General features: G+C 35.2%; 1 protein-coding gene and 1 long non-coding RNA gene across 3 annotated transcripts; one reads left to right on the top strand and one right to left on the bottom strand.

Annotated features, from left to right (window-relative positions):
* Positions 1 to 1,808: 1,808 nt before the first annotated feature.
* Positions 1,809 to 26,335, bottom strand: enpp6 (ectonucleotide pyrophosphatase/phosphodiesterase 6). Its single transcript, XM_048187992.1, has 8 exons — positions 26,023 to 26,335; positions 11,138 to 11,317; positions 8,109 to 8,220; positions 7,655 to 7,796; positions 7,406 to 7,585; positions 6,419 to 6,556; positions 5,826 to 5,949; positions 1,809 to 2,553 (listed from the first exon to the last, which is right to left on the bottom strand). Exons 1-8 carry the CDS (start codon positions 26,318 to 26,320, stop codon positions 2,339 to 2,341), a joined length of 1,389 nt encoding a protein of 462 aa, XP_048043949.1. The 5' UTR covers positions 26,321 to 26,335; the 3' UTR covers positions 1,809 to 2,338.
* Positions 17,130 to 24,848, top strand: LOC125266887. Of its 2 annotated transcripts, XR_007184576.1 has the most exons (6): positions 17,130 to 17,398; positions 17,708 to 17,742; positions 18,480 to 18,549; positions 19,270 to 19,435; positions 22,077 to 22,198; positions 24,727 to 24,848. It is a non-coding gene; the product is annotated as an uncharacterized LOC125266887 (long non-coding RNA). The 2 variants fall into 2 exon arrangements; XR_007184577.1 differs by lacking the exons at positions 17,130 to 17,398; positions 17,708 to 17,742 and adding an exon at positions 17,764 to 18,155.
* Positions 26,336 to 27,549: the final 1,214 nt, after the last annotated feature.

Here is a 27,549-nt window from a genome sequence, read left to right as displayed (position 1 = left end):
AGAGAGCTAGTTCAAGATGAGCATTTATGGTTAAAATGTATAAAATTTAAAAAAAAAATTAGAAAATGGCTGACGGTCCGACGGTTTCTCTAGATAAGACCCTTATTCTTCGTCTGGTATCGTTTACAGCCCTTTGAAGCTGAACTGATTTTGACCTTCAACCATTTGGGCTCCATTGAAGTCCACTATATGGAGAATAATCCTGGAATGTTTTCATCAAAAACCTTAATTTCTTTTCGACTGAAGAAAGAAAGACATGAAAATCTTGGATGACATGGGGGTGAGTAAATTATCAGGAAATTTTAATTTGAAAGTGAACTAATCCTTTAATGATTTATTTGAAATGGCAGATTTATAAATGCGAGCACATCAGTTAATGGCATATCATTGGTTATTATTTTAGTGAAAATATTTTATTATTATTAATAGCATCGATACGTAATATAAGAATTATGAATAATATAATAAAATATTTTAAATAATCATTTTAATAAATGAAAAATTATTAAGTACTTTGAATACAAAGGTATAATTCTGAAAAGAAAACTGTGGTACTTTTTACAAGTGTTATGTTTACCGAAAAAAAGATGCTTACATGTACTCATTGTAGTAATAAAGTAAATTATGCATAATTATATCAGGTAACTAACCCTAAACAAATCCCTAAACCTATAGTAAGTACGCTGCTAATTAATATTACTTAAAGGGACAGTTCACCCAAAAATGAAAATTCTGTCATCATTTATCCAAGTTGTTCCAAACCTGTAAAAGTGTCTTTGTTATGTTGAACACAAAGGAAGATATTTTGAAGAAAGTTTGTAACCACTAACCAGGCCACTTTGGGGCACCACTGACTTCCATAGTAGGAAAATAAAATACTATTGAAGTCAATGGTGGCCCAAAACTGTTCAGTTTCCCACATTCTTTAAAACATCTTCCTTTGTGTTCAACATAACAAAAATGTATACAAGTTTGAAAAACCTGAGGGTGAGTAAATTATGACAGAATTTTCATTTTTGGGTGAACTATCCCTTTAACCAGTTTGATTTGAAAGATTTCTGCAAATAAATGGTCTTTTGCGCCACCTACCGTCCATCTTGAACATTATTCTTCACCTGGTCAACTGAAAAGAAAGTCTACTGGACGCGAAAAAGATAATAAAGTTCCGTTTCAGTCATTTCTGTCTAGTTCCATAAAGATATGGATATAAAAATAGTTTTAAATATAAAAGAATAGTCCAAACAACAACTATCACGATAACAGCACAGATAAAATGTCGTTTGAATCAATTTCAGAACGATTTTTTTCCCGCCTAATGAATGCTAAAAACATTGACAACCAATCAGAATCCATCCTGCTTAAAGAGCGCGAACATTTAAAGCGGCAGACGACAGAGTGATGCTAATATAGCTGTCGTTATAGTTACCTTTATAGTTATTATTAAATTAACTAGTTTATTCAAAGTCTTCAAAAATATATATTTTTTCATGATCTAAAATGACCTGTGATAAAATAAAACTTCAAGAGAAACTCATCATCTTTAAAAGTATTTTATAATTAATACATAAAGTTGAAAAATAAAAATAAAGGTGAAAAATAAACGAATATACTGTGTAAAATGAATAACATTAAACATGAGCTCATTGAAGTTCACAGCCAGACCAGCAGGTGGCGGGAGAGGTCACGAGTTCACCGTTGTCAAACGCTGCTGTAAAAGCACATATTATATATAGAATAATAGTCCCCTAATACTGAGTATTTAAATCAGATAAATGTGAATGAACAAATGTAGTTACTAAATAAAAAAGTCTTGAGAAAATATTTTATTGTGAAAGAAATGAGTACAAACCCTGTACTAAAGGAAGATGGATAATCTATGGTTATAGAAATTAAACAAATAATAACAATACAATGCCTTACATTTGAAACAGCACATATCTCGACAGAGAGGAGACACTGGCCAAACTAGTCATTTACAGTGATCAGAAAATAAAACAAATCTGCCCTGTGTTAAAGGGTTAGTTCACTCAAAAACGGTGATTTTTGGGTGAACTAACCCTTTAAGACTGAATAACAACAGATGGAGGAAATTACATAATAAAAGATCATATTTTGCTCAAATATAAATCTTTGACCTCAGGTCAAATTTCAGTGTAAATGTGCAAATTGGTTCATTCAACACCAACAAATCCATCAGCATTCAATGATACTTACAACTCAAAAATAGAGGCAGTGCAGCGAAAACTGTTTTTCTTGGCATTTATCTGACATCATCATGGCACACGCTAAGGCATTTAATAAGTGTTTCATGGATCTTCTGATCTGATGGTGGAATGTTCTAGCAGGTGACGGAGTGTGTGAGCAGCAGCAGCAGCGGCAGCAGGAGGCCGGAGGTCAGAGCGGCCCGTACGGCAGCGGCCGAACTCCTCATCAGACACTCCACCCGAGACCAGGAGCCGTTGTTGGGCAGCGCTTCAATCCCCAGCGTCTTACACAAGACGTTATACACATCTACTGTTCGAATGGGACCGGCGCGGAAGTTCGTCTTGAAGTCTGGAGAGGAAATAAAACATTGAAATGATTATTTGATGAGTTAGTAGCAGAGTAATATCAGTTATTATGTTTATGAGTCCAATACCCAAGACACAATAACTAATAAATATAATACAATATAATTTAATATTATAATAAATTATAATATAAAATAAATTAAAAATAAAAATACACACTGCCATTTGGGAAAACATTGTCTCTTCTGCTCACCAAGGCTGCATTTATTTGATCAAAAATACAGTAAAATTTGTGAAATATTATTAGAATTTAAAATAACTCTTTTTTTTTTTTTTTGTGAATATATTGTAAAATATTATTTATTTCTGTGATCAAAGCTGAATTTTCAGCTCCAGTTCACATGATCCTTCAGAAATCATTCTAATATGATGATTTGATGCTCAAGAAACATTTATGATTATTATCAATGTTGAAAACAGTTCATATTTTTGTGGAAACTGTTATTAAATTAATTTTTCTTGATTTTTTGATGAATAGAAAGTTCAAAAAGATTATCTGAAATAGAATATTTTGTAACATTTTAAATGTTGTTTTGGATTTTGATGTTGATATTGCTATTTACCTGTTTCAATGTTTTTATTTGCTTGCTTTTAAGTTAAGGCCATATATGCTTGAATGATTATGAAATTAAGTAACTGCAATACTTCCTTTGTTTGTTATAAGATAATATGACTAAGCAACAGTTGTGAAAGTTAGGTTTTTGAGTTTGATGATTGTAACCAACCACAAAGGTCAACAATAAGGATGAAGAGAGCATGTTGCAACCTCAAGCGGAGGTGAGGCAGACGAAGACTTCAGTGAAGAAAAGGAAGAGTGCCTGCATTGAGCAAAGAAGGACATCTGATACCCGAGGGGCACTTAAAGGTACAATAATAATTTTGTCCACTAGAGGTCGCTAGAAGCCTATTCAAAACAAAGGCGTAGCTTGATGACGCCAAGTTTTAGAGCAGAATCTTGGGACATGTGTTCTTCATCTCAATAGAGTGCCCCAGGGATGACGCGTTTTTGTAGGCAAAACCCGGAAGCGAGTTAGCATTTTAGGACTTCCGGTTCCAACGCCATAAAGTCTATGGGTTTTTTGAATGGGTTTTTGCTAAATCGCCTGAAATAAGGTCTGTGGTAAACAAAGCCTCTAAATACTTTCACGTTTTGATCTATGACATAAAACACACCAGTTATAACCCACTTGTGATTTTTTAAACTTTTACTGCGTCTTCAAATCGGCGGTTGCTAACAAATTGCTAAAAGGGACTACTTCCTTTGGCAGGGACTTTAGACGTCATCATTAAAAACGGGACATTTGGACAGCATTTCTCATGAAAAAGTGGATAAGTATTCATACACAGCGCAGATCATAATCAGTGAGCATGTTTTTAAATAGAGTTGTTTTCTAAATAAAGTTTGAGGACGGTTGGTGGTGACGACGTTGATCCGCGACCATGGTGTGCTGTAGTCCGTTTATAGCCTACTGTTAGCTTTTTATATCTGACGACTTTATTTAGGCTTCAAAATCTATAAATGTTGTGTTAACTTGTAAAGATTATCTTGATAGACAAAACGTGTAAGTGTCATAACCCTTTGTTAAACACAGAGCTTATTTTCTGCGATTTTCCAAAAGTCTATGGGAAAAATGAATAGGCTTTCAGTCGAGGGAACCCGCGCGCCGCTAACTTCCGGGTTGGCCTACAAAAACGCGTCATCCCTGGGGCACTCTATGGACGGTGGAAAAGAATTGGGATAGGATGGAAATCATGTTCATGGATGTGATTATTAACGTTACTGTAGTATGAAGCAGAGCAGGAGCGAGTGTTGTGGAGCTGAACGAGGAGCTGGAGCGATTGATCAACACACGCCTCACGAGCAGCGGGACTTTTATTATGTCACAATCGCCGGCGCCGCTTCCGCTTTTCCGGTCATGAGTATGAGGTAACGCAGCTCTGTTTATCATATTAGATACATTTGAGAGTGTTGAAAATGATGTTATAACGTTACTCTGTGCGTTCGCTCGGCGGCTGCTGTGAGACACTGTTACACACTGCAGTAAGATAGATCGATTTTACAATATCATATTAAATGCTGGATGGCTTGTGTTGATAAATGGCATGCAATTAATTTTAAAACGTATTGTATGATGGAGAAAATGCTGTATTACTGTTACTAAAAATAAAGCTGCATCTGATTATGCTATGTTAGCTACTTCACAAAATAGTGTTTTTCTCTGAGGCATGGTAAAGCATGGTACTCGCAAAAAATCAAGAAAATTAGATTTAAACAATAAGACTAAACGTGTTGAGCTATATAACAATAATTAGTTTTCGGTCTATAAATATATCAAAACAGTTGTTCACTTGTCTATTAAAACATGTAAATATTAAAGCGTCTTTGGTGTTTCCATGGTTTCTACAAAATAAAACCGGAAACCGAGGGTAACGCGGGTATGACGCCATTGACAGGCGACTCCTCACACGTCCCGGAGCCTTGGGTAAAATTGCAATTTTCTCACGATTTACAAATAGTTGCAAACATTTAGGATATTGTAAGTACTCAAGTGAACAAAATATATAACACTGGCCTAGTGGATTTTGGATATTCTACTGCAAAACTATTGCACCTTTAACAGCATCTCCAATATTGCTGGGTAAAGCTAGGTTATAGAGCGTTTTAGCTTAAGCTGATTTAAGTTTTATTTTGTTCTATTTTGCATTAACTGCTTTGTATTGTAACCAATAAAAGAGATATTTCATTGTTATGTTTGCCTTCTGTGAGACTTTACTTATAACTACAAACTGACAAAGAACAACCACAAGATAGTCTTCTACGTCATTCCTGAAGGACTTCAGATTCCTGAGTATGGTTTAGACTAGATTTGACGTTCCTTACCCTTCCTGAATAATCCTAGGGTTAAAAGGTGTACTATAAATGGTCACACGACTAACAATGTCTTTACTGTAACTTTTGATAAATTTAACGCATCTTTGCTGAAAAAAAGTATTAATTTCTTCAAAAAAAAAAACAGATTCTGGCGTAAAATAAAATAATATTTAAAATAAAATATAAAAAATATTTTTATTTAAAAATTTAAATAAAATTAATATTTTTTATATTTATTTTAAATAAAATACTTTCAATATTATATATTATTTAAATTTTATTTAAATATTTTAATTAAATACATTAATAATTATTTTATAAATATTTATGTATTATTAACAATATTATTATGCAAAATAAACGTGTGGTCTGCTGAACTTCACCTGGTCCCTGTGCCAAAAAAAATCCCCTCATGTCCACAAACTCGTTGTCGTATCCGTGCCAGCCGTGCTGCCAGCCCTCCGCCTCTTCCGTGCCGTTCTTCCAGAAGGGCAGTTTTCCTTTATTCTGTAAAGACAGGCATAAGTCAGCGTTTGAATTCAATGTTGGAATGTATTTAATCTCTTCTTCATCCCGGGGTCTTGGGCAGCGGCGATGTTTTTGTAGTAACCGAATGACGCATCAGTGAGATAATCTGTTATACCAGCCCAGCACACATGAGGAACACTGTTGTTTTTGGGCAAAATGGGACTTTATGTACAAGACTGAAGCAATTCCTGTCAGAGGTCCTTGTGGGAATGAACAAAACAACATATTAAATGGGTCACAAGTGGTGGGGAAAATTCCACATCCTGCTGGAACAGATGGTAAAAGTTGCTCTATGACACTGTGAGTTTGAACAGCACAGATAAGCACAAATAAGTGACATTATAGCATCGATATCTACATCTAGATCTGGTTGGATTGTTCCAGTCATAAAACAACGCGATAAACAGGGACATTGTGGACAGATTGTGTGGAGAATAGCCTCACTGACCTCTGTGATGAACCATCCCGGCTCCGCCACCAGCGTCAGCGTCGAGACAAACCTGCCGTTCTTGTAGTGGTAGCGGTCTGGGATCTCTTGCTTCTTATAAACGTTCATGTTGTCCGCTGTGCTCAGGTTCTGATATATCTGAATTAACATTCAAACATCATGTCAGTTTAAGCCTCTGAAGAAAAAACAAGGAATTAAACTTTTGAGTTCTTGTATTTCCTGTTATTTTGAATAATGATTTAAAAATAATTATATTATATTATATTATATGTTTAATTTTATTTATTTATATTTATTATTTATTATATTTATATTATATTTATTAATTATATTTATTATTATATTTATATCATATTTATTGATTATATTATATCATATTATTTATTTATTTATTTATTTATATCATATTTATTAATTATATTATATACCAAAATGTATAAATATTTTACAATTTAAATAATATATTCTTTTTTTTACACTGTACTAATGAGAATGAGATTTTTGTGAGAATTCTGTGATATAATAAAATATAATATAATATAATATAATATAATATAATATAATATAACATGAAAAAAGAAAATGTATTATTTAAATGATAAAATATTTGTACATGTGGTATTTGTTGAACTGCATCTAATTTATATAATAATATAATATAATATAACATAATTAATATTGTATTATATTATATTATAATTTCGTTTTACAAAATATAATCTCTTATGTGATGCATTGTTGACAGGTTTCATGAGATCTACTATTGTAGTTTATCATCAGTCCAGCGCATCAGTGTTTAGGCATACAATACTTCACATACTGAAAGTTAAAGTTTAAATGAGTCCGACAGCAGGTTGAAGTTCACAGTAATGAATTCTGACACCAAGCGTATTTTTTCCCCTCAAAATGGCAGATGGAAAATAAGCAAGTGTTGTTTTTGGTGCCTTGTTGTCATGAGTAAACACGAGTCAGACAGGTTGAGCTCACCTCCTCAAACCTGTCCTGTTTGGGCCACAGACTGACCACCGGCCCTCTGTCCATCATTTTAATGATGTGCGTCATGTCGATGTAGTGATCCAGTTCAATGACCTTCTCCATCCACTTGAGCTCCGTCATGCCGTGATCAGAGAACAGCACCACGTTTATATCATCTCTCATATTCTTCTCCTGACAAAATACAAATGTGTTTTAGATGGACAGGTAGAGCAAATATTGATCTTTTTATGTAAAAAATACCTTGATTTTCTGGTTGAGGATCTGGAGAGCCTGGTCCAGTGAGCGAATGGCACGCTGTATTTCGGGAGAGTGCGGCCCAAAGTGATGCCCTTCCACATCAATCTTCTCATAATAAATACCAGCCATGTCTGCTTTATTGCTCCTGATGAAACATTCAAATAAAATCATCAAATAATAACAAACACACTTAAAGAGAACCTGTGTGCCAGTTTCAACACACTACTAACTAACTCAACCAGGCCCCGCCCCTTTATTCTGTGTATGAATTATTTAAATGAGGAATATTGTGAAGATGGAGGCGTTTCAGGGAGTTCAGAAACACTGACACTGATATAGAGAAGAACTCCTGCTGGAGGGACTTTTTCATGCTCAAACAGCAACATTACACACTAAATATAGATGAACATGTGAAAAAAAAGCAGAATAGCTCCTCTTTAATAATTTCTGATCTTACTTTAACATATTGAGAGCGCTCTCCATGGCGTCGGTCAGGTTCTTCTCTGAAGGATTGTACACATATTCCTCACAGAATGTGGGTCTGATTCCACGAATCGTCACTTCACAACCTGAACGGACAGAAACACACTTTAGAGCATGTGACCTAAGTTCATTTGCATTTGAGAGAGATCAATGAGCAGAGGTGTAAAGAGTACCTGAAAACCATACTTGAGTAAAAGTACTGATACCTTACATCGAAAATGACTCCACTACAAGTTACAAGTCACCAATTCCAATTCGACTTGAGTAAAAGTCTTAAAGTATCTGATTTTAACAGTATTTAAGTATTTTACTCATGCTGAATGTAGGCTCAGAGATGCACCAGTCCTGAGAGACATGCCGGTGAAAATAAGAAACAGTTGATTTGTAAGATGAGAAATCAAGTTTATTTTTTAAAATCGAAATAAATCTGAACACCTCAATGTTGCAATAAATCAAGGTCGACACAACAACCTTTTAATCGTCTACAAAAGTCTCAGTTGAGCTCAAGTGCACTGAAAGGCCACAAGTAAACCAATATCCTTCAAAAAGATCTCGTCAATATAGCGGATGAATAAAACAAAGTTAAGTAAAATTAAATAGTCAAAGTCTGTATGTGCTGGTTTGATCCTCATCACCAGCTGCAGTCAATTCCTCATCTAATAAATCAAACTCCTGCGATCAGAAACGACCTGCTAATGCGCTCACATTCATGTAAAGTATATCCTTGTTGACACGTTTGGGTGAGTAAAGGCAAAATGCACAAGATATAGTACCTTTAATGCCCTTAGATGGCGATATCGCTTCTTTGTATCAGAAACAAACTGCTGCAGAAAAAGTTAGGTGTCATGAAAAATGTAATCTGTAATTGCATAACTCATCACAAATGTTGTGGAGTAAAAAGTACATTTACTTGATCAAAAATGTAGTCAAGTAGAGAGTAAAAGTTGCCAATATCTTTGATACTCAGTTCAACTACAAAGTAGCCAAAAAGATACTTGAGTAAAGTAACTAATTACATTTACTCAAATAATTTACACCTCTATCAAACAGAGATTTTACACTTCACTTGAAAATGTTGCAAGCTTATTTTGATGTAAAGTAGCAGCAGGATTAATTAAACGAGTCTGGCATGGGAGGAAGTGTGACTTTATACTGTACACTACAAGTTTGGGGTCAGTAACTTTTTTTTTTTGTTTTTTAGAAATTAATACTTTTATTTATCAAGAATGCATGAAAGTGATCAAAAGTGACAGATAAAAACATTTATAATGTTCCAAAAGATTCTATTTCAAATAAATGTTGTTCTTTCTGTTCATCAAAGAATTGTGAAAATTAAAATGTATCACAGTTTACACAAAAACTGTTTTCAGCATTGATAATAATCATAAATGTTTCTTGAGCAGCAAATCATCATATTAGAATGATTTCTGAAGGATCATGTGACACTGAAGACTGGAGTAATGATGCTGAAAATTCAGCTTTGATCACAGGAATAAATTACAGTTTAACATCTATTCAAATAGATTCAAATCACTGTTTTTACTGTATTTTTCAGTTTTTCAGAAACATAATATCTTACCAACCCTAAACTTTTGGACGGTGTTGTATTTTGCAGTTAAAACCAGATTTTTGTAGTCGCATATAAAGTCACATGGCCAAATGTCTAAAAAAACATTGCGATGTATAGGAAGTGACATCATTAGGACTCTTTCTACAGCATAGCAGCAACTCAATTTACATGTATCTTCTTTCATCACCTATTTTCTCATTTTTTTAATATAAAAATAACTACAAAGCAACATTTGGTCTTAAAGTTAATATCACACAAATCAGGGCATTAATACAGGGGTTGCAAACCTTAAAATATATCAAATAAACAGACATTAAAATAGCTCATATAGGCCTGGTTTCACAGACAGGGCTTATCCTAAGCCAGGATTAGACCTTAGTTCAATTACAATATTTAATATTCTAATATACAATATACAATATTCTAAAACATATTAGAAATGTGCTAATTCATTCATGCTATCAATGTGCTAAAATATGCTAATCATGCTAACAACATGCTAATTCATGCTATCAAAATGCTAAAACATGCTAACAACATGCTAATTCATGCTATCCAAAAGTCAAGTCAAGTCACCTTTATTTATATAGCGCTTTTTACAATGCAGATTGTGTCAAAGCAGCTTTACATTGATAACTGGTACATAATTTGGCTGCACAGCTGCTCTTAAATAATAGTGTCAATGCAGGCAGATCAGAAGCACTGTTGAATAAATGTCAAGAATACTATTGAATATCAAATGTCAAGTGTCCCCAACTAAGCAAGCCAAAGGCGACAGCGGCAAGGAACCCAAACTTTGCTAAAACATGCTAACAACAAAATGCTAAAACATGCTAACAACATGCTAATTCATGCTATCCAAAATGCTAAAACATGCTAACAACATGCTAATAATGCTAACAACATGCTAATTCATGCTATCCAAAATGCTAAAACATGCTAACAACATGCTAATAATGCTAACAACATGCTAATTCAGGTTATTAACAGGCTAATTCATGCTATTAACATGCTAAAGCATGCTAGCAACATGCTAATTCATGTTAGCAAACATGCTAATTCATGTTAGCAATGTGTTAATGCTAGTACAATATTAAAACATGCTAACAAAATGTTAAATCATGTTAGCAATGTGCTAATTCATGCTAGCAACATGCTAAAATATGCTTTAAAATTATTTAATATTATGTTTAATATTTAATTTTATGTTTTAGTTTAAGATATTTAAATATGTCAATTAAAAATAAACGAAAATTAGAAATGCTGCCTTTATGGCAACTAGCTGAAATAAGATTTTTATTTTTTTTTAATAATAATATTTTATTTGGGTTAACGTTTATTTTATTTAAAGTAATATTTTTTTCTGGTTTCAGTTTTAGTTAACTGTAATAACCCTGGCCCCACATTGTACTCTATTCATGACATAAACTGACCTGGCCAGTAGTACATGTAGACTCTCTTTCCTAGTTTCTGCATGGTGACCCACAGCGGCTCCGATCCATCCCACCACAGGGGCAGACGGCTGTCCGGATTGGTTCCGATCAGGAATTCCTTCAAGGTGTCCTTATCCCACATGTAATTCCCAGTCATCTGGTGCACCTCACAGTAGCGTCCTGGAAATGAGTGCAAAATGACTTCATGAGTATTTACAGCACACAAGGGTGGATTTCAATCAGCATGCCTCTGAGGCCCTAATGGATACTCCCTAGGTGTGTCCCAATTCACATACTTACACAGCAAAATCTCCAGAGTTAATAAACTCTGCTCAGAGTATATATGGTCCCCCTCTAAATAGTGTTAAAATTAGTGTTCCAGTATTCCAAAATTCCAGTAGTCAGTACCAATACCATGACGATTTTACGGTTCTCGGTACCAATTTCGGTATATTCAGGCTGTGTTTGATTTTGCGCTGTTAGAGAAAACGAAAGTAAAAATCACCGGTGTGTGAAACATGCTAACGTATATACAAATAAACTTGACGCGCCTTATAAAGTCTAATAACAAGCACAAACTGTGTTAAATAGAAACTGATGTGCAAGCAAAAAAGTTTCTGTCCTACAGTGTTTTTTCTACTTTACCACAGTAAAGAATGCGAATATAATAGGCCTAATTAAAAGCGAACCAAAGGAAGAAACGTTTATGCGTGAGTGAAGATTTGGGAAAATAAACAGAGATTCCATGTTCAGTGGAATAACTAATGGAATATTGTTTAATCGGGTGACCAGATCGCGATTCGCAAAACAGAAAAGCTTAAATGTATGGACTCACGCACCTCTCTCATTCGGCATGAACCAAAATATTTCCATGGATGCGATGTCGCATTTCATTGCTAACCTATTATTTCTTCTATAAACAAAGCTTTGTGCTTCACTCGTGTCATATTCACGTAAATACTGCCACAGCCCTATCAGTGGGTACCGAATATACCCGGAATCTCGGTACTACCGGTACTACAGAAATGCTGGTATCGTCACATTTTCAAAATTTCAGTACCGACTTGGTACCGATGTACCGGTACTTTTGACAACACTAGTTAAAATAACACTAAAGAAAAGTTAAATTTAATGAGATAATTAAGCAATTAATTAAGTGATGATTGTGCATTAGTGATGAACACCTACTGTTAACAAGCAGCAGAATCACTGAAGAAAACAGAAACACAAGAACTACAACTGACTTCAGTTACAACCTTATTAATTGCTTAATTATCTCATTAACTTTAACTCTGCTTCAATGTTAGTTTAACACAATTTAGAGAGGGACCATATGTACTCCAAGCAGAGTTGATTTAACTCTGGAGATTTTACTGTGTACACTTTAAATGCAAATGAGCTGCTGCTCCAGAAGAGGGCAGAGCTTTAACAGCTCAACAACAACAAAGCTGGAGAATCTCACGCAGCCAAAATGAGGATTGTCAGTAACGGTGTTCAGCCTTACAGTGTTCAAACCGGAGTCGACACTGATGGAGAGACTCAGGAAGAAGTTACAACTTTTAGACGTTTCTGAATGGTTAGTGGATAAATTTTTGTAGTTGCTGTGGAGTTGATTCAACTCATCCACTAGCATGTGCCGTCATGTTCATCTTTTGTGTTGAATTGACCCTCGTTTGTGAAATGACGGCATGACAACAACACTCTACTACAACAACTCTTCCTCTTCTCTAAAGCAGCCCAACATGGCCCCGCCCCCTTTGTTGTGTTTTCTCGGGGGCGGGGTTTATGTAAATTTTAGGGTTTGTGATGTCACCAACCCGGGAAGAAGCTTGTTGTAGTCCCTACCAGCCGTTTGTTGTAGAAAATATCTCTCTTTGCATTGAACTTTGAGCTTTGCAGATGTTGTTTATGCTCAAACAGCAACATTACACACTAACTAAAGTTAAAAAAGTGAAATCTTGTGTGCATATATATATACATATATACACCTATAATCATGAAGTCATTAGCCTAGAGGTGAAGCTGCAATGTCATGACAAAATCATTATGGTTGATTATTGCTCTTATATTATATATATATATATATATATATATGTTGACAAAATGTTTTGGTGAGGACAAGACATCATATTCTGGATTAGTAAAAGAAGACTTAATGTCGATTATTTCAGTAGCATAAAAAACAAAACTTTTTTTTCAAACTGGGAATATACACCGAAGCGGTCTATAACTTCAGTCTAATATGAGTTCTGCACAAAAACTCCCGATATAACCTCTGAAACGGTCTATGCTGCAAAATTAATCTCTTACTTGCATCTACTTACTCTGCAAGTTGTTGTTTAGGATAAACGAGAATTCGAGTGTGTCAGTGTTCAGTCAGTGAGCGCGAGCAACCCTCCTTGTGACTAATCACAACGCCTCTGTTTGGACATTGCATTCCTAAACTCAACAAAAACATGTGATTGGTTATAATGCTCAAAACTGCAAACCATAGCGGAAAAGAAAATGACTAATATGATGTAACGAACAAATCTACTGTAAATGCAATGTTGCAATTTTCATATTTATAGGTAATGTTTTATATTATTATGACCTCCCCAACATCTTATTTTGTTGTCCTTCAGGGGGGATCAAGCATTCCTTAGGGGTGTCAGACCCCCCCCAAATCCCCCCGTAGACTATTTTAAAATCCCTATGGAAGAAATGCAGCTATTTAAGGAGAGATGTGATAGTCTATTACTGTTCTAAGTAATCTTATGTAAAAAAAGATTTTAAAAAATCCATAAACATACACTAAAAGAGAGACCACATCACCCAAAACACACTCGCAGCCGCATAGCAAGGCCTTGGCAAACACCCACAGTTTTACATGAGCAAGCACCTTGAATTTCAATGCAAGAGTCCATGCAAATGTTAATTTCTAGTTTCATTTTAAATGAGTTCTGAGTTGGTAAATGATCCTTGACTGCCTGCACAGTACTAACCAAAAGTCTTACATTTAAAGCGCTGACTGTACAAATGTTCACAGTGCAAAGAGCAGGGTCAGCGCTTCCAAGACACACAAACATTAAACAAACAAATGCACGTCTTAATAACACCAAACCGGCTATAAAACAGCGTGTCAAGAACCTTTGGCCGTCCTGCACGTTACAACCAAAGAACTTCTGATAAAACTTTTCATTAATAAATCACAAATGTGATATTATGCTCAACAGAATCAACAGTTCATGTGCAAGTAGTTCATGCACATTGAAATATGAATTATGAAGTCTGCTCTGCTCACCAAGACTGCATTTATTTGATCAAAAATACAGTAAAAATAGTGAAATATTATTCCAACAGTTTTGTATGTGAATATATAGTCAAATGTAATTTATTCCTGTGATCAAAGCTGAATTTTCAGCATCATTACTCCAGTCTTCAGTGTCACATGATCCTTCAGAAATCATTCTAATATGCTGATTTGATGCTCAATAAACATTTATGATTATTATCAATGTTGAAAACAGTTCATATTTTTTGTGATATTCTTTAATGAACAGAAACTTCAGAAGAACAGCATTTATTTGAAATTGAAATCTTAACATTAACACTCAATTTTTAACAGTTTAATGCAAACAAAATTATTAATTTCTTTCAAATTAAATCATAATGGTATTAGTGAATGTTATTCTAAGACAGATTCATTGCACCGTGATCGGGTCTGGTGTCGCAGCTTTGCTCTCATTGTTTGATTTCTTTGTGAAAGCTCGAGCCCAGTTGTCACGGCAGACTATCTTCTGAAGCTTTGTGGCGAGGGGAATGTGCCCAAACAAAACAACTGCCATCAGCAAAGCGTTAAAGCGTTGGCTCGGAGCCGCTATGATTTGTGGACGCTGAGTTAAAGCACGTGTGCTGGAGCTCAGCGCCGCATGGCCTTTGTTGGCAGGGTTGCCAGGTCTGCATAACAAAACCAGCCCAACAACCCAAATATCAAATCTCAAAACATGCCACTTGCACAAATAAATACATATTTTACAGTCATTGTATGCGTTATACACAATTCAACTTGAAAAAAATGACTATAGTAGTAATTAGAGATGCACTGATACTAAATCTTTTCAGCAGATACTGATAGTTTAATTTTTCTTAAAGAAAAAAAATCTCTCCAATATAACAATACAGTGAACCCTCTCATTTGGTACATTACTATAATATTAGAGGTTAAAATTAACTGCAGATCTATTATATTCAGCTATTTATTTTCAGATATAATAATTACACTGTAAATTAAAAACTGAAATGTTTGTATACAACTCAGCTGCACATAAGAGTTTTCATAAACACTTGTCTTCATGACAAATTATTCAAGCATACATATATAATTAACAGTAAATAAGCTCCTCTCTAGTGTTTTTATAGCTAACTAACGAACTGTGAACACTGGATAACTTTCCTGAGGTAAATATGACGTTAAGTGCTGTTTTATTTATTCTCTCTGCGGTTGAAACACTGATTGAACGATTACATGAGACAAGATTCATTTTCGGTAAGCTGTACTGTTTCAACATACCTTCTGATGTTCATGCATGTTTTTTTCATTCTATAACTTGTATTAAAAGAGGAATACAAAATTTTGCAATAAAATGGAATGAATATGAAAGCTGAGATTGTATTTCTTATCAGAAGTAACAAAGCACAAAGCTCTTTATGATTATTGAATGCGAGGCGCTACAAATAATGTTTAGTGTTGGGAAAAAACGCAGACTTGGCAACCTTGGCTTGAACTACGAGTGATTCATTGGGTCAAATAGAGTCTGCTTTAATGGTGCAATTTTTAACTGTTAATGTGTGTGTGTGAAGAAAAAGTCTCATGTTGAATTTAGGGCTAGTTAACGTGACAATAACACTATGAGATTATATACTGAAATACAGTATACCGATTATTGGCCGATATATCGGTGCATCCTGAGTAGTAATCATAAACACTGTCTGTTTTAATAAAGAAGCTTCTACGAATGGCCTTCCTCACAAAACTCCTCATCTTGCACTAAATCTAACTAAATCCAATAAAAATCAACAAAATCCAATATTATCTGCAGCAAGTTTAAAAGTAGCCCAATTCTGCGGAAAACCATAGGCTTGGCAACCCTGTGGCGCTCAGACAACATACAGTCTCACCATATGATTCAGCAACACTCAGAATGAGATTCACTGAGTCAACATGATCAAATGTGCTTGTGCAAAATAGATTAGGAGTTCAGTTTCCTTCACAAATTAATTGATTGCTAATATTTTTTTTTTTCCTTTTTGACATGGTTAAGTGGAATACATTTCTAATTTAATTTTAATGTTTCCTGAGAGATTTAACAAATCAAAAATAAATGACTGATAACACAATCTTTTTTCATTTAAATATGAAAATACTTCATACTCAGATATTTCCATCAAATTTAAATAACTGATAAAGTGACTGATAAAAACACAACTCCAAAATAAAGATGAAAAAATATACTTGCGATTGCAAACATTTAGTTTGCAATTTTTTTAATTACTTTTTTACAATGGCATTATTATTATGATTAATAGTGTGTGTATATATATATATATATATATATATATATATATATATATATATATATGTATGTATGTATGTATGCATTAATGTCAATATAATATAAAAATTAAACAAACAAAAAAGAATATACTGTGTCTCAACAAATTAATAATTTTTAAATATGAAAAAACTTCACTCAGATAGTTCCATATACTTTCTAACAGTAATAAATAAATCTAGAAGTGGTTTTATTAAATATTCATAATTCTTGCTATGTTACTGTTGTCTAAGAAATATTTAGTTTGTAATGTATTAAAAATCATAAATATAATGAACACTTAAAAATAAAAATAATGCATAATAAAAAATAAGATTTTATATATATAATAAATCTTATAAATAAGATTTTAGATAATATATATATATATATTGTGTGTGTGTGTGTGTGCACTGTAAAATTTTTCCAGGATTTCACAAGATATAACTGTAATATTTCACAGTTAATTACATTATTACCACTTCACAGGCTTTAACTGTGATAATTCACAATATAATACCGTATTTAGACTTTTACTGTGAAAATAATGCAGGCGCGGGGCTTTTACAAGAAACTACTGTGAATGCCGTCTTTTTTGACTTTTTTGAGTGGCAACTGCGGCAGCGTCATCAGAGCGTCATCAGAGCTCTCTGATCTACGTGGTCCCATTCGGTGGATTCAGACAGCGGTAAGTGTTTAAATGTCAAACTTTATCAATTTGATGTTTTTTATATGATAGTGCATGTAATTTAAAAGTATGAACCAAATTAGCGTTAGTTGTAGGTTCTGTTGTCATGTTTTTGTAACTTAGCTGGAGCAGACTCGCGTCGACGTTTAAGCGCGCAAATTTGAATGAAAAGACGTTGGTTGTAGTGTTAATTATACCGTATTAAGTTAACTGTGAGATGTCTGATTAGATACACCGTCGAACATTTAACTTTAGCTTTACTTAAAGCTTATATTAGTTACTCTAACAGCGTTCTCTCTTTTACCACAGCTTCTACATTGACCGACGATACATAAAGTTATAAGGTAAGATGTGGCCTTAATGTGGGTATTATGACAGTTATTATCAACTAGATAAATTATGGTGTTTGTGGATTTGGGCAAAGGTGGATTAAATTCATCTAAAATTAGTAACTTTATAATTTTCTTCCCTGCTGTGTGTGTGAAACGGAGCAACCGTTGTCTTTCTGGTCAACAGAAAAATGAAGTGCGCATGTCCATGTATTTTTTTTTTTTTTTTTTTTTATCTTGTCTCTGGAATTTTCCACTGCCAAAATAAATGTTTTGCGCGGCAGTTTTCCCGCTGTTAGACCAATGTGCACTTATCTGTGTTTTGCCAGTACATTAATGTTGGTTATAACTAGACAGTCCAAAGTAATTGCAGTGATTTGTATCTGTAGGATATACGTTTGTAATTATTGTCTTTTAATCGTCATCTGGTAATGGTGTTTGTATATTCAACTTAAATACAAACCGTATAGTTTAGTTTCCAGTAGCCTACAGGGTGGTGATGTAGCTTTCTAGCTACACTATACACTGTTCATTTTAAAGTTAAAAACCCGAGTAGTCCTTAATAGATTCTATATTTTCACATTTATCTTTAACCAGTCACATTGTCATGATCACATTCTAAACTTTACCAAATGTGTACTGCCTAATCTAAGATAAATCAATGGGGGCCAAGGGAAGATTTGTTCACAAATATAGCTACTATAGGTACAGATTATTAACAGTTGAATCTTATTCTACTGTTATTTTTGCAGCCTTGTGCCACAGCCACTGATGTAGAAGGGACTGTGATGCTACCAAGCACCCCTCGCTTGATTGTTCAAGGTAATGTTGATGTCTTCCTCATTTTGAATGTATTCTGTCAAGTCATCCACAGATTTGTTGTGAGCAGTTTCATGTAGTAACTATTTTCTTTCAACCGATAGTTCCTTCATGAAACTGCTCACAATAAGGTCTGGATTATCTTAAGTAAACCAGGTCATGATTTCTGGAAAAAGACATTGCTGTTGAGTTTTTCAAAAAAACATTTTTGCACTTTGAGCACCACAAACAAAGTTCCATATAGTCCCTTAATATACAAAAAAATCTGTTAAAAAGATAACCTGAGAGTGAGTAGTCTTCTGAGTATGATGCTCATGTATTAATTTCATTTAAAGGATCTAAATGTAAACAAAAAGTCAACATAAACAATCTGCTATCACTCCCCAATTGAACGACTTGGTCTTAAAAAAGTGTAAATTGCAATTCTCATGGCTTTAAAAAAAAATAATAATCTATTATGAAAAGGACAGATTTTTAATATCCAAAAGAAACTTTTAAGTGATAAGGTATGTGGTGGTGTGAATTATACTGTACACCTGAAACTTTATTTACTTATTTACTGTTCAACATATGGAATGTATTGACATTTTCTTTTAAAGAAATGTAACACACAGTAGTTAGAATATGCCACAACTATTTTTACTCTTAATTAAAAATAAATAAAAAAAATGTATTCCTTTACTGAACAGTTGTCCATGATGAGTGTATCTGGTTTTGTTTCAGGTGACATAATGAAACCAAGGGCATGGATGCTGTCGTTGGAGGGTCAAGTGGTCATGGGACCTCACCTTGACTTTACAACTGGTCTGGCTGCTATTTTTTCCAGCTACTACAATTTTAACTTGAAGTATGCTGAAGATGCTGCTTGTACTCTGGAATTTATCCAAAGGTAATATCTACAGTAATATTGTACTTGAGGGCTTGCTTTTTATTTGTTGGGTTAAACAAGGAATGTTTGGATGTATTGTGTTTTGCAATCCGCTCAGGACCACAGCAGCCAAACGGTGATGACCCCCCTTTCTCCCCCTCAAACAAGTGGTGTGTTGCAGACTTAGGCCCCGTCCACACTAGTGCGTTTTCGTTTAAAAACGGAGACCTTTTGCTACGTTTGCACCTCCCGTCCACACTAAAACGGCAAAAACGGAGACCCAAAATGGAGAAGTTTAGAAACGCTGCCGACCCGTTTTTCGTTTTGAATCTCCGGAGGGCGTTTTAGTGTGGACGGGTCAAAACGAAGGACTTTAGAAACGATGGCGTAGTAGAGGCTCACGCTCGGCTCTATGATTGGGTGTCGTCAGTCATGGCGTATATCTTTGCTAGCAGCTGTTGTGCAAGTAAATTCTGCATTTTACAATGCTATAACTGCCTACATGCGCCAGAGGCAAGCTATCATTTCAGCGATCTGTGACAATTCCTGTGTGCAGCGGCGGTACTGACCGCACATGGAGCGGCGGTTTTGGGTTAACCCGGGAAGAACCAGCGCATGGTGGGATAATTTTATCTAATTTTATTTTATCTGCTGGGCAATATGGCCAAAATTTCATATCCCGATATAGCTCATTTGATATCCCGAAAACGATATACATGACGATATAACAATTTTTGTGTTAATTCAGTTCATGAATAGTCAATATAAAATTGTAATCTGGAAATGCAGTTTGAAATGATATACAAAACAAATAAAAGGTAGTAGGGACTAAATATTTATTTTATTTATTTGTTTATTTATTGCAGCGTCTGTGTCTGGAGTTTGTTTCGAGCGCTTACGTCACCACTCAACGCTGCTTTTGCTCGTTGACTTTCTCTGTATTATTTTTCGTGGTTCTTGCGCAGGTGATAAAATAAATTAGTATTGTTGGAGTCCGTTGTTGGCACTGGGAGCCGGCAAACTTTACAAACAACTGTTGTCTGGTCCACGTCGGTCTTCTTATATCCAAACCACATCCATGCATGCGAGATGCGACAGAAGTCGCCCCTCTTTTAAGTACAAGCTCCTCGGTTTGGGTTGGTTGCCCTTCGCGAAGACCCGCCCCCCTTAGTTACTGTCGCTATGTCCGACAAGCTACGCTGCTCTCACGCACACACCATGTTCTCACGCAGTGAAAAATACATCGCGGAGCAGAGAGGAGACTGACAACACGCTGACAGACAGGACAGAGCAGGTTACTTTTCAGTTACTTTTGATATTAAACATATTAAACAAAGTCTCACCTTTCGAATTTGGTATTTTTTTTATAAATTTAAACGATACATACCGTTTTGTGGCTCTTAAATGTGTCTGACAGATCACTGTACAGCATCAGTTAAAGCTGCTCGTGAACTGATCATCTCTTCCTTCTAGTTCATTTATAGCATCAAATAAACATGAATGAACATAACATGGAATAAGAAGGAATGTTGTTTTAAACCACGTAAAGGCGTCAGTACATTCCGTTTTTCAATTTCAAATCCTCCCATGTTAATCTGCTATCTCTCCGTTTATATACTGTCTATGATCTCTCCTCACTGCTTTGTCGGACAAAATGGCGGATGGCTGATTATGATTGGTTAGATCGCCTGTCAATCAAGCTCCCTGCGAAGGGTGAATTACCCTGGTCTGAACCGCGTCTACTACTGTCTTCCTCCATGTTTGTTTATGTATTGCTGTGTGCATGGGCATGCCGTGAGGTGCATCTTGACGTAAAATTCTGCCGTAAAACGCCTTATCGTGGCTTAAACGATAGAGCCTTATATAAAACGATAGACATTTTATATCGTCCAGACGATATATTTCGTCATATCGCCCAGCCCTAATTTTATCAATGAAGTTGTGTTTACAACGGCACGCGTATGCCCAGTGTTGGTGAATGGTCACGTGATCCGCGTTTTCAGTCGTTTTAATGTGGACGGAGATCAATTCTAATACGCAGCTAAAACGCTGGTGTGGACGGAGATCGTATTCGTTTTAATTCTCCGTTTCTAAACGAAAACGCAGTAGTGTGGACGGGGCCTTAATTTGTGTTTCTGTGCTGGAGACCAGACCAGATTAGACCAGAGACAAAGCTTAAAAAAAGTCAGAAACAACTAGAAAACTGGGTGCTTTATTGTGAAAAAGATATAAGAAATGAAATGTTTATCATATCATCTGTGAACGGGTAATAATTCTAGGAGGAAGAGTACAAGTAGAAACAGCCATAGGGAGATGGAGAGGCAACAGGCTCTTACTCCATCCTCTGCAAACGGAACATGTAAATTATGTAAATTGTTGTGTGCGAATGCTTTGCCTAGGTAAATCACACACCTCTACTTTGGTGAAGGTCTATTCTTGACTGTGTTTGTGATGGAAATGTTTTTCAGTTCAGTTCCATGCATTTTTTTTTCTGAATTACAGTACTTACACCTGAATTACACCTTTGTTTAAACTGAGCTAACTTTAGTTTGACTCTGTACTGCAAAAGCAGTGACCCACTGAAGGTGATGACTGGGAACTGACACCTTTTTCATCACACTTGAATTAAACTAACAGGTTTCTTCTGTCTTTTTGTTTGTAGGTGCTTCTTGGGCATCAACCCAGAGACAGGCACAAAATCTAAGAGGCAGAGAGGTCACATGAACCAGCAAGTCTGCACTCTTATCAGGAAGCTCATTGACTTCGAATGGATGTCAATCTAATGTAAGCTGTGTTCCAATTTAAGAACGGACTAATGAAACACAGTATCTGTGTTAAAGGAACACGCTGACTTTTTGTGACTTTATCTTATTCCCCGTATCCCCCAGAGTTCGATAAGTCTATACATACCCTTCTCATCTCCGTGCTTGCCGTAAATCTGTCTGAGGCACCCACCGCTAGCCTAGCTTAGCACAAAGACTGGAGGTAAACGGCTCCAGCTAGCATACTGCTCCCAATAAGTGACAAAATAACGCCAACATTTTCCTATTTACATGTTGTGATTTGTATAGTTACAGTGACTCTAACCATCTTCTAACCGTATACATACTGGGAACTATATTCTCAGAATATACTTGGGGAAGTAGCAGTGCTTCGCCTTCTGAGAATATAGTTCCCAGTATGTATACAGTTAGAAGATGGTTGTCTCATATGACCTTGTTATTTGTACACACTGTGACTATACAAATCACAACATGTAAATAGGAAAATGTTGGCGTTATTTTGTCACTTATTGAGAGCAGTATGCTAGCTGGAGCTGTTTACCTCCAGTCTTTGTGCTAAGCTAGGCTAGCGGTGGGTGCGTCAAACAGAGGCACTCAAGGAGATGAGAAGGGTATGTATGGACTTATCTAACTCTGGGGGATACGGTGAATAAGCTAAAGTCCCAAAAAGTCGGCGTGTTCCTTTAAGCTAGATGTAGTTATGCAGTAAGAAGTTTACTGAAGCTATTAAAGGGTTAGTTCACCCAAAATTGAAAAATCTGTCATTAATTACATCCCCTCATGATGTTCCAAACACAAGAATTTTGTTCTACACAAATTAAGAAAATTTTAAGCAATCTGAGAGCTTTCTGATCCCACCTATAGACTACTATGTTATAACCATTTTCAAGTCCGAGAAAGGTAGTAAAACCATCGTTAAAATAATAATGACTACAGTGGTTCAACCTCAATGTTATGATGCGACGAGAATACTTTTTGTGCGCAATGCAATCACATGCATGATCGAGAACACATCACGTGAAACGCATCGGATACTGGCACAGAAAGGAAAAAAATTGTTGAATCAAGTCGGTATTCTATTTTGTGTTGTTTTGTTTCTGCGCAGTAAAAGTATTCTCGTCACTTCATAACATTAAGGTTTAACCACTGTATACATATGGACTATTTTAACAATCTTTCCTGGCCTTGAAAGTAAAATAATTGCTGTCCATGGAGGATACAGAAAGCTCTCGGATTTCTTAAAATATCTTAATTTGTGTTCCAAAGATTTTTGGGGTGAACTATCCCTTTAATGTGTTCTATAGTGTCTCCTGATTCAATGTAGAGTTTAGATAGACTGCAAAATAAATGTGTAAAATTAATTGTTTTTACGTTTATTTGAATTTAACATGCCTTGACGTCTAAAAAACGTCAAATTTACAGTACTTTACAATATTTTTAAGTGTAAATTTACATTACTTGCTACTGTGTTGAATTACTATGCAATTTAGCATGCAATTTTTACTTAAAGGGTTAGTTCACCCAAAAATGAAAATTCTGTCAGTAATTACTCACCCTCATGTTGTTCCAACCCCGTAAGACCTTCGTTCATCTTCGGAACACAAATTAAAATATTTTTGATTAAATCTGAGAGCTGTCTCACTCCTCCATAGGCTTCTAAGGGATTGAAACTTGCTGGCCCAGAAAATGTATTAAAGACATCATTAATATAGTCCAAGTGACTACAGTGGCTCAATCTTACGTTTACCAAGCAACGAGAATACTTTTTGTGCGCAAAACCCCCCCAAAAATAATGACTTTATTCCACTATTTTTTTTCCTTCTCTCTGGGCCTCGGGTGAATTCATGTAGTATAACAGCGTAGCGCTTCTGTGTAATATGTCACATGCATCACACACATGACCAGCGTCGGCCAATAGTGAGCATACGTGTGACGTATAACACAGAAGCGCTACGCTGTTATACTACAAGAAAAAACTCAAGGCCCACAGAGAAGGAAATGAATTGTGGAATAAAGTTTTTTTTTTTTTTTTTTTTTTTTTTTACGCACAAAGTATTCTCGTCGCTTTATAAACTTAAGATTGAGCTACTGGAGTCACTTGGACTATATTAAAGATATCTTTAATACATTTTTCTGGGCCAGCAAGTTTCAAACCCTTAGAAGCCGATGGAGGAGTGATCCAGCTCTCAGATTTCATCAAAAATATCTTAATTTGTGCTCTGTAATTACTGACAGAATTTTCATTTTTGGGTGAACTAACCTTTTAACCTCAATCATGTTACTTTCAGTCCTGTTACTCACGTGAAAAATAATAGGACTGGGTAAAAGTAACAGGAGTGATAAGAGTCCTGGTTTGTTGATTTAATATTAATTAAGAGTACTATTCACATAATTTTTTTTAAATAGTTGAAATTACTTAAATTGTAGACATTTTAGGATTAGTGTTACAATGCGAGCACCATACTTACAGGGAGTCAGTCCACCACAGAGTAACTTAAACTTTTTGTCTTTCTTATCTTTTGTATATAGTGGATAGAACCCACACTATGCAGGTGCCAGCTGCGATGGAAGGAGCGAGACACCTGCGACCCTCTCTATTCCCACCTTTTTGTCTTTTCTTACATCTCTCTCCCTCACTCTCTCTTCTCTGTCTCCTTCCTTTCTCTTTTGACACACGTTCCTGTTACCCAGTGTCAATCCCTGTTGCCCAGTGTTTTATTCATGTAATTAAATTGTATTTTACTTCTAAAAAATAAAAGTTATGTCACTGTTTTTATCAGTTTTGTTTGGTCCTTCATTTATGCTAAATCACAGTAATAGATAGACATTCACAGTTATGTACAATAATTCTACAGCTGCTTACTGCTAAATTACAGTAATAGATAGACTAATTTCACAGTTAAATACATGAATTCTACAGCTGCTTACTGTTAAATTACAGTAATACATAGACACCAACTGTAATTTCACAGTTAAATACATTAATTCTACAGCAGCTTACCGCTAAATCACAGTAATGCGATGTCATAATTACTGTGAAGTCACAGTATACAGCTGTCATTTCACAATAATTTACTGTAAAAATGTTACAGTAACTTACTGTGAAAGTCATGCAATTATAAACCTGCAATTTATTGTAAATTTACAGTCAAATAATTAACAGTGTGTGTGTGTGTGTGTGTGTGTGCGCGTGTGTGTGTCAAATAATAATAATGTAAATTAAACAAACAAAAAAGGCAATATTTGTTTCAACAATTAATTATTTTAAATATTAAAATACTTTATTCAGATATTATGAATAAATCTGACTGAGAGGAGCTGTTTTTCTGCGGTCATTGTGGAGAGCAGAAGCTCTGGCCCCTGAAATCAATGACCCCATTCAGACAATAATGAACGAGCAGATCTCAGATCGACAGATCTCTATTGTTCTACAGTAAGAGCGCCTTTAATGACCTTTACACTCTTTCTGAACTGTTTTGGAATATAAGTGTGCTATAAAAACTCACATAAGGAATGCATTAAAGCCTTGTAAATGTGTACCAGACCACAAACAAACAATGATTATGTGTGTGTTGCTTCACAGGCATATGGAAATCATTTAGAGCTCCAGGAGTCTCTTACATCCCACTATCTCAACTTACTGCATTATAAAGGTCAAATCTCCTGTTTAACATGTATAATAACTTTACTATAAATCTGTACAGACTGCAGCACGAGTGTAACATTTCGTTTGAAGTACTTTATCGAAGCACCTAAACTTGGAAGAAGGAACTATTTAAGATTGCATTTGTTAGAAAAAGAAGATAAAAAGTTGGTAAGACTCACCTGTCATTAGAGAGTAGTAGTTTGGGTAGGACAGACTGGGGAAATCTGGAGTCAGGTAATCCACTTTCACACCGTTTTCCACGATCTCTCTAAATCCGGCCAGGTTTTGTAAATCGTCCATGTAATCATAACGGAAGCCATCGATCAGGAACACCAGGAGTTTGCGGTTTGCGTCGCAGCATCGGGACAGAAGGAGGATAAAAGCGATGCTGAAGTTCAGAGCGGCTCGAGTCATGATGCTCCGCTGCTGAGAGCCGAACTGAACTGATGAACAGAACACACTCATCTGCTGATTCATGAAAACTCTCCGTCAGTGGGCGTGTGTGGGAGAGAGTCCACCACCACTCCATGAGGGACACTGCATGCTGACCTTTATAATTATATTACTACTAAACGATGCAATTTATTTAACCATCTGATGCTGTTTGGTTTGGTATGGAAGCCCGTTTCCGCCACTAAAAAAAAGATTAATTGCTACTTTTTATCTCAGAATTCTGACTTTTTAACTCGCAATTGCGTGTTTATATCTCACAATTGCGTGATATAAAGTCAGAATTCTGAGATATAAAGTCGCAATTGCGAGATATAAAGTCAGAATTCTGAGTTATAAAGTCACAATTGCGTGATATAAAGTCAGAATTCTGAGATATAAAGTCGCAATTGCGAGATATAAAGTCAGAATTCTGAGATATAAAGTCGCAATTGCGTGATAAAAAGTCAGAATTCTGAGATATAAAGTCGCAATTGCGAGTTATAAAGTCAGAATTCTGAGATATAAAGTCGCAATTGCGTGATAAAAAGTCAGAATTCTGAGATATAAAGTCCCAATTGCGTGATAAAAAGTCAGAATTCTGAGTTATAAAGTCGCAATTGCGAGTTATAAAGTCAGAATTCTGAGATATAAAGTCGCAATTGCGTGATATAAAGTCAGAATTCTGAGATATAAAGTCGCAATTGCGTGATATAAAGTCAGAATTCTGAGTTATAAAGTCGCAATTGCGAGTTATAAAGTCAGAATTCTGAGATATAAAGTCGCAATTGCGTGATAAAAAGTCAGAATTCTGAGTTATAAAGTCGCAATTGCGAGTTATAAAGTCAGAATTCTGAGATATAAAGTCGCAATTGCGTGATATAAAGTCAGAATTCTGAGATATAAAGTCGCAATTGCGTGATATAAAGTCAGAATTCTGAGTTATAAAGTCGCAATTGCGAGTTATAAAGTCAGAATTCTGAGATATAAAGTCGCAATTGCGAGTTATAAAGTCAGAATTCTGAGATATAAAGTAGCAATTGCGTGATAAAAAGTCAGAATTCTGAGATATAAAGTCCCAATTGCGTGATATAAAGTCAGAATTCTGAGATATAAAGTCGCAATTGCGTGATATAAAGTCAGAATTCTGAGATATAAAGTCGCAATTGCGTGATATAAAGTCAGAATTCTGAGATATAAAGTCGCAATTGCGTGATATAAAGTCAGAATTCTGAGATATAAAGTCGCAATTGCGTGATATAAAGTCAGAATTCTGA

This window comes from Megalobrama amblycephala, linkage group LG4 (assembly GCF_018812025.1).
Source record: "Megalobrama amblycephala isolate DHTTF-2021 linkage group LG4, ASM1881202v1, whole genome shotgun sequence".
Lineage (NCBI taxonomy): Eukaryota > Metazoa > Chordata > Actinopteri > Cypriniformes > Xenocyprididae > Megalobrama > Megalobrama amblycephala.
The sequence above is the reverse complement of the archived record's forward strand: the minus strand, read 5'-3'. Positions and strand labels throughout refer to the sequence as shown.

What these genes read in the sequence shown, in the direction of transcription:
- enpp6 (XM_048187992.1), bottom strand. Translation starts at nt 26,320, where the DNA reads ATGAATCAGCAGATGAGTGTGTTCTGTTCATCAGTTCAGTTCGGCTCT. An exon ending in TCCTCAACCAGAAAATCAAG is followed by an intron (nt 7,586 to 7,654) that starts GTATTTTTTACA and finishes GTATTTTGTCAG; the next exon opens with GAGAAGAATATGAGAGATGA. An exon ending in CGGGATGGTTCATCACAGAG is followed by an intron (nt 5,950 to 6,418) that starts GTCAGTGAGGCT and finishes CTGTCTTTACAG; the next exon opens with AATAAAGGAAAACTGCCCTT.